Source organism: Eurosta solidaginis, chromosome 3 (assembly GCF_040869045.1).
Source record: "Eurosta solidaginis isolate ZX-2024a chromosome 3, ASM4086904v1, whole genome shotgun sequence".
NCBI classification, from domain to species: domain Eukaryota; kingdom Metazoa; phylum Arthropoda; class Insecta; order Diptera; family Tephritidae; genus Eurosta; species Eurosta solidaginis.
In genome coordinates, this window is record NC_090321.1 from 11137188 (window position 1) to 11150866 (window position 13679).

Genomic DNA, 13679 nt, shown 5'->3' on the forward strand with positions numbered 1-13679 from the left:
TCTCTACGCCTCAAGATCTGCACACGAAGCTACTTTCGAGCGTCGCTACAAAAAGCAAACAATTATTGAAAAAAATAAAAAAATAAATTTCTTCAGCTATATCCGTCCCCGAAACCAAAGCAAAATAGGTATTAAACGTTGTTTGCATCCCCGTGCCTTTGTAAATTATAAAAGGCAATTTTAAATCACCGCGGACTAGAGAAAAGGGTGATTTCTAGTTTCCAACACTTTTTAGCCTTTTAAACGCTTAGCTACAAGAAAATTTCATGCTTTGTCGCTTTCATGCAGCTGACGCCTCGTAAGCAGCTCTCCATTCAAATACATGTGTTCGGCATCAAAACGTACAAATTTCGCCTGCAGCGTCTATGACGCGTAGCCTCGTGTGCACCTTGCCTTAGCAGCCCCAGGTAATACATTGGCGACTTTGCGGTGTCAAAGGAACGGATGTAATATTTGCATGGGAGTATAGAGCCTTACAAACAAATCATCTTCGTTTTATATCGGTTCTCTCGTCCATCTCTATTACCCTGAAAATGGGATGTCATTCCGCAAGTTATTTGAAAAATATTGTTATTATTGGATTAGCTTTGTATGCCGTGGATTATATTGGAATTTTAAAGCATTGGCACGAGATAGATTATGTTCGATATTTCTATTACCCCTCAGGCACGACAGTTGATTATAACTATTCATTTATAAATAATGCTTCAGACAAATGCGGTTCGGCGGCGCCCAAATTAACAATAATAATAAAATCTGCTTTGGCAAATCTTGGTCATCGCAATGTCATCCGTCGTACTTGGGGGTACGAACATCGGTTCTCTGATGTTCAAATCAGACGGATATTTTTGCTTGGGTCTAGCAGTGATTTATCAATACAACATATCGTGGCTAACGAATCTTCAAATAAAAAGGACATAGTGCAGATAGACTTCTTGGACGTTTACTTTAACAATACTATTAAAACCGTTATGGGTATGCAGTGGGCCCTCAACTACTGCGCGAATAGTGAGTTTTTTCTTTTTGTCGACGATGATTACTATATATCGACGAAAAATTTGCTAAAATTTCTAGTTAGTCCAAATTTGTATCCAAGACCCAACTCTAATACTTATGTTGCAGAAAGCCTAAAAGATGATCTATACGCTGGGTTTGTATTGCAAACAGCTCCTCATAGACACAAATTTAGTAAATGGTATGTACCACTCAGTGAATACCCATTTAACTTATGGCCACCATATGTCACAGCTGGGGCATTCATTTTAAATCGGAATGCGTTGATGAAACTTTACAAAACTGCGATGCATTTAAAACAGTTTAGATTTGATGACGTTTTCTTGGGGATAGCTGCCCTGAAATCTGATTTGAAATTAAAACACTGTGACTTCTTCTACTTTAACAGGCCCAAATATAAGGGGCCTCAAAGTTTTCAATTTGTTATTGCTTCGCACGGATTTCAAAATGACATGGAATTAGAAAAGATTTGGAATGAGTGTCGCTCATCTGGTTTCGCATAACGTAAATACTTGGAGTCGACATAACATTACATATTCCACAGAATATTCAATCTGTGTGTATTTTACAAAATTATATAACGAAACCGTCAGATTTTAAAAATTTAAAATTAAAAAAAAAAAACCAATTCCTTTATTATATTTGTTAACTCATTGAACACACGCCGAAATTATATGAAGGTATTAATAATAGAACAATGAAGTAAACGTGTGTTTTGGTGTTTGGTTTTTAGTATTTTAAATACGCAGGCAGCGGTATATTGAGCATCACTAGTTGCCCCCCCCAGCGGGTTAGGGGATCGGAAATTTACGGCGGTAGGTATGCCTGTCGTAAGAGGCGACTAAAATACCATATTCAAGGGGCTGTGTAGCGCAACCCTTCAGGTTGCCATCGCAATAATAGTTTCTCCAAACCCAATTGTCCTGTTTCACCAACTGACGAGGCTCTGGCGACCCCGATCTCCTTATGGGACTTGGGGGTGGGGATGGAGGGATGGTCTGAAAGTTTAATGTGGCCACATAAATCGTTCTCGAGATGGTCGAGCTAGCACCTTAACAGTGCTGTTACCGGAGCGTACCGGATCTGTATCAAAGGACCATCACATCGATAACACTCCCCAAAGCCTTCGGGGAGCAACCTTATCGCTACAACAACAACAACAGTTTGCGCATAACCGCCTTTGTTATTTTGGCCTATGTGTATTATTATTACAATTACAAGATTTTGGGGTGCAGGACAGTCGGTAGCGTAGTGCCATCGACATGGATGTTCAAAATGGTCGACATTTGGGACGTCTAGGTTGTAAATAGGGTCGCGGATGATTTAGTTGGTGATCATGCCAGGTTTCGCGAGGCGAAAAAACTGGAGAGATCAGGGAGGTAGCCGTTTATTTTGTTGCAAAGCTCATCGATCTTTCGGCACGGGCCTGTGGCCATTATTGTGCAGTCATCGGTGTAAGAAACGATAGTAACTCCTTCTGGTGGCGAAGGTTGTTGTTGTTGTTGTTGTAGCGATAAGGTTGCTCCCCGAAGGCTTTGGGGAGTGTTATCGATGTGATGGTCCTTTGCCGGATACAAATCCGGCACGCTCCGGTACCATAGCACCATTAAGGTGCTAGCCCGACCATCTCGGGAACGATTTATGTGGCCACATTAAACCTTCAGGCCATTCCCTCCCTCCCTACCCCCAAGTTCCATGAGGAGCTTGGGGTCGCCAGAGCCTCGTATGTTAGTGAAACAGGATTCGCCGCGGATAGGTGAGGTTGGTAATTGGGTTTGGAGAAGCTATATATTGCCCTGGCAACCTGAAAGGTTGCGCTACACAGCCCCTTGAATCTGGTATTTTAGTCGCCTCTTACGACAGGCATACCTACCGCGGGTATATTCTGATCCCCTAACCCGCTGGGGTTGGTGGCGAAGGTAGTTTTGATATGTAAAAATTAAACAAAAGTGGGGATAGGACACCACCCTGAGGCACCCCTTGTTTAATTCTTCTTGGCTTTGATATTTCGTTTCTGAATTGCACCGATGCCTGCCGACCACCCAGATAATTTGCGGTCCACCTTTTAAGACATGGGGGAAGGGTAGACCCTTCCAAGTCTTGCACTAGCGTGCCGTGGTTGACCGTATCAAAATCTTTTGATAGGTCTAGCGCTACGAGTACTGTTCTATGGTGGGGCTTCTGATTTAAACCACAATTTATCTGGGTGCCAATGGCATTCAGCGGGGTGGTGGTGCTATGGAGTTTTCTAAAGCCATGTTGATGACAGGCTAGCTGCAAATTTGCTTTGAAGTGGGGGAGCAAAATGGCTTCAAGCGTCTTGGCTACTGGCGATAGGAGAGATATAGTGCGATATGACTCTCCTATGTTAGCTGGTGTCCCAGGCTTTAGTAGCGGTACCACCTTGGCCATTTTCCATTTTTCGGGTATGACAAAGGTGGAAAGAGACAGGTTGAAGACATGTGCTAAATATTTGAAACCCTCTTTCCCTAGGCTTTTAAACATCGGCATGGCTATGCCATCTGGGCCGACTGCTTTGGACGGTTTAGCATGACCGATGGCATCCTCAACCTCTTTGGCGGTGGTGTTAATTGGTGACGCGCTGAACTTATGTTTACGTGCGTGTCTGTTGGCCCTCCGTCTATTTTTGTCGACCGTAGAATGCATTATGTATTATCGGCAGAAAGCGCTCGCGCATTTTTTCGCATCCGATAGCACTTTGTCGCCAAAGGCGATGGAAACTTTGTCATTGTGCCTAGACGGATTCGATAGGGACTTTACAGTGGACCAAAGTTTACCTACACTGAGGCGCAGACTACGGGACGTCCTAGGACGTGAACTTCAAGGAGCCACAAAAATTTATAAAAGTTACGTGGACGTCTGGTTTTGGGGTTACACTGAAATGGCAGTCCTTGGTCGGGAAAAATCCCGAGTCGCGATGTGTAAGATTTTTTTACGAAGATTTTTAACTTTAATGTTTTCCTTTAACCCAGATTTGCGGAGCGTACTACTTGTAGTACACCTGTTATTTTCAAAATATTTCGTAAACAGTAAATTAAACTAAGTAACCAACCTGTCGCTGTGCTATTGTACAAAACAGGTATGTATCATAGTTGGCTTTAAAAAAATTTCTGTTGCAATTCCTTAATTGCCTTTTTTAATATCAAAAATGTGAGTTTTATGAAATTGTCAAAAGTGTGAAGATGTCGCATAATCGGTAGGAAAAAAATATTTAAGCCCTTTTTGTTTTATTCTATTTTTTGTATATTTGTATTAAAAATAGTTGTAGAAATTGAGGTACACCAATAGCGGAAGTGTAAAACCCAATTATATGTGATTTTTGTAGATTTATTTGCTGGGGTACTACATGTGGTACGCTCGGCCCTAGAGAACAAAAAAGAATTAAAAAAACAACAAATTTTTTTTTCCTCTTTAACTTTAAATGAAATAATAAATACTCTAGAAGAATAAAAACGATTTTTCCTACATATATAACCAAAAATTACCACTTTTTCCTTGCGTATGTGCCGAGCGTACTACATGTAGTACACCCAGTGCACGGACTTTTAAAAAGATAATGTTGGTAGACGGAAAATTAAAATAGTGGTAGTTGGTAGATTTGTTTTCCAAGAAAAAAATAGCTACAGTTTATATTTGTACAAAACAGTTCATATTTTATTGTAAAACAAATAAAGCACATGTCACGGAAATAACACTTAAAAAAAAACATGTAAATAAAACAAACAAAAAAAATACATTTAAATTTGTGTATACATATCTTATGCATATATGATACTTGCTTGCTCTATTTCGAGCTTGAAATACTGACGAAAATTTACCGAAACGTCTAATTACAATAACATTTTTTCAATGTACCCAGAATATTGCCACAAAATAACCGACTTTGGTATTTACTTAAACCTTTTTTATTTTCGTTTAAAATTATCTACAAAAAACTGATGAAAATAGCGCAGGGAAATATTTGTGTGCTCCTTTACATTTATTTCATAAACAAATTTATTTCTTGTTTGAATTCGTACACAAACTTTTCAAAATAAAGACCGAAAAAAAATGTAATCTTCGTTTGAAATAGCAATGGCAAAATTATTATATACCTAATGATCGCAGTATTTGGTTTCAATGCCAATATGTATATTGAAATGTAGGTAGATTTTTGGGCTTTGGTGGTAGAAGTGGTAGAAAATGAAAATGGGCTAAAAAGTTGGTAGATCTACCAATAAAGTGGTAAAGTCCGTGCACTGAGTACACCCTCACCCACACCCACAACGCTCACAATACGAAATATAAATTAATCTTGCTTATTTATAGGCGCTTAACCGCCTAAACGTGTTTGGGCACCCAAAAAAAGCAAAGTGCCTTGCTGCCTTACCTGACTCCAATTAAAAACGCCAAGGCAACTTGTATCGCTAGGCGCAAGATAACTTTCTTGACTGGAGTAGCTTTCGCTCGTATAGCATAGCCGTCGTAAAGTTCATACAGCTCATTATTAAACTTTCTTCGGTATCCGCCGTCGCCAACGCGTAAGGAATACTCCCAGAATCACCCGATCTGATGTTGGCAGCACCAATGATTTTGCACCATAAATTATTGTGTTTCCAGTACCACCTTTTTTCTCTTTTATCACTTTCACCTGTGACATGCCCTTAACTCACAACTGATTGTTCTTGTCTTCTGGTACCATTCGTGCAAGTTAATAAATTATTACAAAGGCAACAAAAACCAAAATTTATTAAATATATCTAATACCATGAAATGTATTTTAATTTTAAATTTTATATTGAAAGTTAGATCTATAAATAGTAGGTAAGAACTGGTTAGTCGCCTTTCAACTGTTTAGCAAATTCCACTTGCTGCATTTCCTTCCATTCCTTCTTTGGTTTCATCCGCTTCAGTTGCCCATCCCATACTAGATCTACGAGCCCGCCTTGTTTTGCTATGACACTTTTAACTCGATTCGCGAAATCTATAGCTGATTCTCCTTCTTGTCTGTACATAGGCGGCAAGTACCAAACATCGCATACAATAGCCCACGAAGTCATCATCATATATAAGTATTGCATCATTGAATATTTCGAACTATTCCAAAAGGCATCACCAAAACGAGGATCATATCTAAAAATGGTTTATTGTATTTATTGGTTCTAAAATTTACTTCACGTTTGGAAATCTGTATAAAATATTAGTATACTCGTATGTACATATCGTGGGCCTGTGAGCAAAAGTACTATGCACACTTTTTATGAAAAATAAGATTTCAATCATAAGATAGCCAAGCTAAGACTAGACTTACAAAAAAACAAGTAAGGACGGGACTGTCTTCGGCTGTGCCGAAGGCTTCATATCTTTCATGAATGGGGCTGAACAATAATCTTATCCTATTCGTAAACTCCAAATAATCGGCTGTATAAGATAAGAAATATATAGTGAACAGATGTACATACTTAAACGATTTTTAAGATAAATATAAAATAAAAAAATAGGTAGGGACTTTGTGTGAGGATGCAAAGTTTCATGTTTTTTGTGGTCTGCATGTAAAAAATATGACTACGAATCACGTATTTCAACAATATATGACGTAAACATAAATATTTGATGAAATTTGAAGCTTCTAGCCGTAAAAAAGGGACAAAAATGACAGTTTATATGGGGTATATAATATATATACCACCGATCTCTATGATTTTTTCAGACAACAATATATGCTCTATACGTAAGCATTCGTTGAAATTTGAAGCCTCAGCTCTTAAAATGGGGCAGTAATTACGAAGTACTGAAAGTCTGTAAAATAATTAATAAATGAAGTACTACGGACACTATTTGGTTTCATTATGCCCTAAATTTTAAAATAATTATAATATTCAAAAAAAAAAAGTATGTAAAACAAGTAAGGAAGGTTAAGTTCGGGTGTAACCGAACATTACATACTCAGTTGAGAGCTATGGTGACAACATAAGGGAAAATAACCATGTAGGAAAATGAACCGAGGGAAACCCTGGAATGTGTATCAAATGAAAGGCATTAAAGAGTATTTTATGAGGGAGTGGGCGATAGTTCTATAGGTGGACGCCATTTAGGGATATAGCCATAAAGGTGGATCAGGGTTGACTCTAGAATGCGTTTGTACGATATGGGTATCAAATGAAAGGTGTTAATGAGTATTTTAAAAGGGAGTAATCCTTAGTTCCATAGGTGGACACCGTTTCGAGATATCGCCACAAAGGTGGACCAGGAGTGACCCTAGAATTTGTTTGTACAATATGGGCATCAAACGAAAGGTGTTAATGAGTATTTTAAAAGGGAGTGGGCCTTAGTTCTATAGGTGGATGCCGTTTCGAAATATCGCCATAAAGGTGGACGAGGGGTGACTCTAGAATGTGTTTGTACGATATGGGTATCAAACGAAAGGTGTTAATGAGTATTTTAAAATGGAGTAATCCTTAGTTCCATAGGTGGACGCCGTTTCGAGATATCGCCATAAAGGTGGACCAGGGGTGACTCTAGAATGTGTTTGTACGATATGGGTATCAAACGAAAGGTGTTAATGAGTATTTTAAAAGGGAGTAATCCTTAGTTCCATAGGTGCACGCCGTTTCGAGATAACGCCATAAAGGTGGACCAGGGGTGACCCTGGAATTTGTTTGTACAATATGGGTATCAAAAGAAAGGTGTTAATGAGTATTTTAAAAGGGAGTAATCTTTAGTTCCATAGGTGGACGCCGTTTCGAGATATCGCCATAAAGGTGGAGCAGGGTGACCCTAGAATTTGTTTCTACAATACGGGTATCAAAAGAAAGGTGTTAATGAGTATTTTAAAAGGGAGTAATCCTTAGTTCCATAGGTGGACGCCGTTTCGAGATATCGCCATAAAGGTGGACCAGGGGTGACCCTAGAATTTGTTTGTACAATATGGGTATCAAAAGAAAGGTGTTAATGAGTATTTTAAAAGGGAGTAATCCTTAGTTCCATAGGTGGACGCCGTTTCGAGATATCGCCATAAAGGTGGACCAGGAGTGACCCTAGAATTTGTTTGTACAATATGAGCATCAAACGAAAGGTGTTAATGAGTATTTTAAAAGGGAGTGGGCCTTAGTTCTATAGGTGGACGCCATTTCGAAATATCGCCATAAAGGTTGACCAGGGGTGACTCTAGAATGTGTTTGAACGATATGGGTATCAAATTAAAGGTATTAATGAGGGTTTTAAAAGGGAGTGGTGGTCGCATTTTCGAGATATCGCCATAACGGTGGACCAGGGGTGACCCTAGAATTTGTTTGTACAATATGGGTATCAAAAGAAAGGTGTTAATGAGTATTTTAAAAGGGAGTAATCCTTAGTTCCATAGGTGGACGCCGTTTCGAGATATCGCCATAAAGGTGGACCAGGAGTGACCCTAGAATTTGTTTGTACAATATGAGCATCAAACGAAAGGTGTTAATGAGTATTTTAAAAGGGAGTGGGCCTTAGTTCTATAGGTGGACGCCGTTTCGAGATATCGCCATAAAGGTGGAGCAGGGGTGACCCTAGAATTTGTTTCTACAATATGGGTATCAAAAGAAAGGTGTTAATGAGTATTTTAAAAGGGAGTAATCCTTAGTTCCATAGGTGGACGCCGTTTCGAAATATCGCCATAAAGGTGGGCCAGGGGTGACTCTAGAATTCGTTTGTGCAATATGGGTATCAAACGAAAGGAGTTAATGAGTATTTTAAAAGGGAGTGGGCCTTAGTTCTATAGGTGGACGCCTTTTCGAGGTATCGCAATAAAGGTGGACCAGGGGTGCCTCTAGACTTTGTTTGTACGATATGGGTATCAAATGAAAGGTGTTAATGAGTATTTTTAAAAGCGAGTGGGCCTTCGTTCAATAGGTGTTCGCCTTTTCGAGATATCGCCATAAAGGTGGACCAGGAGTGACTTTAGAATATGTTTGTACGATATGGGTATTAAATGAAAGGTGTTAATGAGTATTTTAAAAGGGCGTTGGGGCTTAGTTCTATAGGTGGACGCCTTTTCGAGATATCGCCATAAAGGTGGACCAGGGGTGACTCTAGAATGAGTTTGTACGATATGGGTATCAAATTAAAGGTATTAATGAGAGTTTTAAAAGGGAGTGGTGTGAAGGCGTTTTCCAGATATCGACCAAAATGTGGAACAGGGTGACCCAGAACATCATCTGTTGGATACCGCTAATTTATTTATATATGTAATACCTGCCAAGATTTTAAGGGTTTTTTATTTCGCCCTGCAGAACTTTTTCATTTTCTTCTACTTAATATGGTAGGTGTCACAACCATTTTATAAAGTTTTTTTCTAAATTTATATTTCGCGTCAATAAAACAATCCAATTACCTTACCATGTTTCATCCCTTTTTTCGTATTTGGTATAGAATTATGGCATTTTTTCATTTTTCGTAATTTTCGATATCGAAAAAGTGGGCGTGGTCATAGTCGGATTTCGTTCATTTTTCATACCAAGATAAAGTGGGTTCAAGTAAGCACGTGAACTAAGTTCATTAAAGATATGTCGATTTTTGCTCAAGTTATCGTGTTAACGGCCATGCGGAAGGACAGACGGACTACTGTGTATAAAAACTGGGCTTGGCATCAACCGATTTCGCCCATTTTCACAGAAAACAGTTAACGTCATAAAATCTATGCCCCTACCAAATTTCAAAAGGATTGGTTAATTTTTGTTCGACTTATGGCGTTAAAAGTATCCTAGACAAATTAAATGAAAAAGGGCGGAGTCACGCCCATTTTGAAATTTTCTTTTATTTTTGTATTTTGTTGCACCATATCATTACTGGAGTTGAATGTTGACATAATTTACTTATATACTGTAAAGATATTAAATTTTTTGTTAAAATTTTACTTTAAACAAATTTTTTTTTTTAAAGTGGGCGTGGTCCTTCTCCGATTTTGCTAATTTTTATTAAGCATACATATAGTAATAGGAGTAACGTTCCTGCCAAATTTCATCATGATATCTTTAACGACTGCCAAATTACAGCTTGCAAAACTTTTAAATTACCTTCTTTTAAAAGTGGGCGGTGCCACGCCCATTGTCCAAAATTTTACTAATTTTCTATTCTGCGTCATAAGTTCAACTCATCTACCAAGTTTCGTCGCTTTAGCTGTCTTTTGTAATGAATTATCGCACTTTTTCGGTTTTTCGAAATTTTCGATATCGAAAACGTGGGCGTGGTTATAGTCCGATATCGTTCATTTTAAATAGCGATCTGAGATGAGTGCTCAGGAACCTACATACCAAATTTCATCAAGATACCTCAAAATTTACTCAAGTTATCGTGTTAACGGACGGACGGACGGACGGACATGGCTCAATCAAATTTTTTTTCGATCCTGATTATTTTGATATATGGAAGTCTATATCTATCTCGATTCCTTTATATATGTACAACCAACCGTTATCCAATCAAACTTAATATACTCTGTGAGCTCTGCTCAACTGAGTATAAAAATAGATTGTAGGGGGTATGAACTTTCGGTTTGTGAGACCGTGCGCGAGTATAGATGTTACAATAATAGGCGCGAGTTTAGGAAGGTTAAACAATTTTTTTAAGCGGGCAAGGTCGAGCGGTTTTTCTAATTTTCACTTGTCCCTTTAGAACAATGTTCCTGAAAAATATTAACGTGATATCTTCAACGGCTTCTTAGTTGCAGTTGCACAGAAGCTCGCAAAAAATGAAAAAAAGAACAAATTTAGCCACCCTGTAAAAGCAGCTAAATTGAGCTTTTCTCTTCGTTTTAAATACGTAATTTTTGGGTTACACTTTTGCACTGTGACAAATACTAAAAATATAGTAATTTATTTACTCAGATAATGAGAATAATGATATTTGAATAGTGATAGAACGATACGATTACTGAGTGAGTAGTATCGATACTTTTCCAAAAAATACTCGAGTATTCCGTACTCGATGCTTTTTTCCAAGTACTGAGTAAAATGTCGATACTTTACCAAGTGCCTTTGGTCTACATTTTTAAGATCAAAAAAGGTTCAGTCCAGTCCAGTTCAGATCAAAAAAGGTCCATAACTTGAGCATAAACTGAGATCGTCCACAATGCGATTTGATCGCCCTGCACTTAGCTTAAACCGACTTTATGATAAAGGTGGAATTGGAGACGATTTCTGCATGTGGTGGTAACAGAAAGGTTTGTGTTTATTGTCTAGAATCACTAACTCCAACAAAATTATGAATAGCTACTTCATAAAATTTCAATACATTTTAACTTGTCATTAATAGAGCTTTTTCATTCTACTGTGAAATTTTGGAGTTATCAGCTTTTACAGCATCGTCGACGAAAATGGTTACAAGTATTGTAAGCCGTAAATCAAAAGCCGTTGATATCACTTTGCAACTTGGCGGACCACCACGCCCATTTAAAAAAAAGGCTAACAGTTTTAATATTAACAAAATACTTCCAGTAAAGATTGGTAGAGCAAAGTAGAAAAGTTTGAAAAAAAGTAAATCGTCCTGATCCCCTTCTTTTTAGTTAATCTCCCCACAAAGCGTTTCATGCCATAAAAAATACTTGACTTGATTTACCTCCGCGGAGTTTAGACCGAGACTCTCATCCAATTTGCGTCGTTCTATTTTTTATTTTCCCTACAAATTGAGGGGACGAGACCTACATATTTTACGCCTATTCCGAACGGCATCTGCAGGGCAGATGAATTTTTACTGGGATGCTTTTCATGGGTGAAATACGCTCGGAGTACTTGCAAAATGTCGTGTGGCAACCCCTGTTTAGAAAAAATTTGTCTAACAAAAAAATATTTTAGTTTTTCTAATTGTTTGGGAAAAAATTTAAACAACTCGACAATAGAAAGGACAGGGCGACACTTGTTTCGATTATACCTTGTAAAACTTTTCAAAGCCTCTTCTTGCGGGAGTGGCATTTGAAAAAAAGATTCTTCACTTTTGGTAAAAGCTCCGAAGTACTCACTTGGATCGATATCTTTTAGAGAGTATGAGTACTAGAATGGATACTTTGATCCGAGTATTTTATATGAGTACCGGTATCGATAGTTTTTCTAAAAGTTCTATCACTATATATGGCTCGTATAAAGGGTGTTGGTTTAAGGAAAACGTCAATAAAACAGAAAGTGTCCAGATACAGTGGGCCCCAAAATTCGAAACCTTTTAATTTTAGACAGTATTCAAGACTGCTTTTGTATTTAACTGTCTTATTAACTTTCAATTAAAATATAATGCGTGCTCTCTCCGGTTTCCCAAAAAATTCTGTTCAATACTTAAAACAAAATTCACAGCAAGTCAACTCATTGAGCTAGTTATTTAACCACTGCCGCTAGATGGGTCTCCTAAGCATTATCTAAGTGAGGATCAGTGCACGGACTTTTAAAAAGAGAATGTTGGTACACGAAAAATTAAAATAGTGGTACAAGTTGGTAGATCTGTTTTCCAGTTTGTATTTGTACAAAACAATTCATAATGTAATTGTAAACACAAATAAAGCACATTTCACGGAAATAACACTTAAAAAAAAACAAGAAAAACATGTAAATTTGCATATACTTGCTTTTTTCCTGTATTTCGAGCTTGAAATACGGACGAAAATTTACCGACATGTCTAATTACAACAACAATTTTCCAATGCACCAAAAATATTGCCACAAATTAACCGACTTCGGCATGTTATCGTTTACTTAAAACTTTTTTTATTTTCGTTTAAAATTACTCACTAAAAACTGATGAAAATAGCGCAGGAAAATCATGCTCATTTACTACATTTATTTCATAAACAAATTTATTTCTTGTTTGAATTTTTGCACAAATTTTTCAAAATTGGTTAGTTTGGTTAGTGTTACCGCTTAATGTTATTTGGGTGTGCTCGGCAATTAAATACGTTTACCTAATGATCGCAATATCTGGTTTCAATGCGAATATATTGAAATGTCGGTAGATTTTTGGGGTTTGGTGGTAGAAGTGGTAGAAAATGAAAATGGGCTAAAATGCTGGTAGATCTACCAATAAAGTGGTAAAGTCCGTGCACTGGCGAGGATACGCGTTTTTTATGCACAAACGTAAAAAAAAAACACACGGCTATAATTATTACGCCAATTACACGGCTCAAGTATCCTTGTGCCAATTACCAATTTGCACAAGGATTTGCCCGGTGTGTGCACTGGTTGCGCTATTTGCGCAGAGAACTGCGCTAAAATCAAAACGATTTTGATATTTACGCATGCCTACAAATATTGCGCATGCTTTTTTCTTCGTGTGTGGTGAATCTTCACAGTTTACCTGTGGTTCCTGATAATATAAAATCAGTAATTATTGCTTAAAAATGTTAATATCGAAGGCGTAAGGACCATCTCTAGCTTGTAACAGGAATTCACACAAATTCAATAAACGCTTCTGGTGCGAGTTTTTCGACTTATACTGTGAATTACCAGCACTGTGGAAAATAAATATTGTTTTTTTTTTATACAATTAGTGCCTTTTTTATACAATTAAAACACATGTTTCATTTGTTGCGCTACATTAAAAATGAATATTGCGCAGTGTTTTTGAGCCGTCGTGTATGTCAAAATTTTCATTTGCACAAATTCCGTCGTTTTATATTTGCGCATGGCTTTTGTGTCATGTATGGGCCGTCTATC

General features: G+C 37.7%; 2 protein-coding genes across 4 annotated transcripts in view; one reads left to right on the forward strand and one right to left on the reverse strand.

The window, feature by feature from the left end:
* Positions 1-513: 513 nt before the first annotated feature.
* On the forward strand, positions 514-1642 carry LOC137246221 (beta-1,3-galactosyltransferase brn-like). The gene is made up of 2 exons (XM_067777317.1): positions 514-1008; positions 1075-1642. The coding sequence occupies exons 1-2, from the start codon at positions 534-536 to the stop codon at positions 1515-1517; spliced, it is 918 nt and encodes a 305-aa protein (XP_067633418.1). The 5' UTR covers positions 514-533; the 3' UTR covers positions 1518-1642.
* Positions 1643-5729: 4087 nt separating this feature from the next.
* The window catches only part of Gpat4 (Glycerol-3-phosphate acyltransferase 4), a 32324-nt gene continuing 24374 nt past the window's right edge, over positions 5730-13679 (reverse strand). For all 3 annotated transcript variants that reach the window (XM_067770754.1, XM_067770756.1, XM_067770755.1), the window contains one exon: positions 5730-6147. In XM_067770754.1, the coding sequence (XP_067626855.1) occupies positions 5850-6147 (298 nt within the window). In that variant the 3' untranslated portion in view covers positions 5730-5849. The remainder of the gene's footprint in view (positions 6148-13679) is intronic.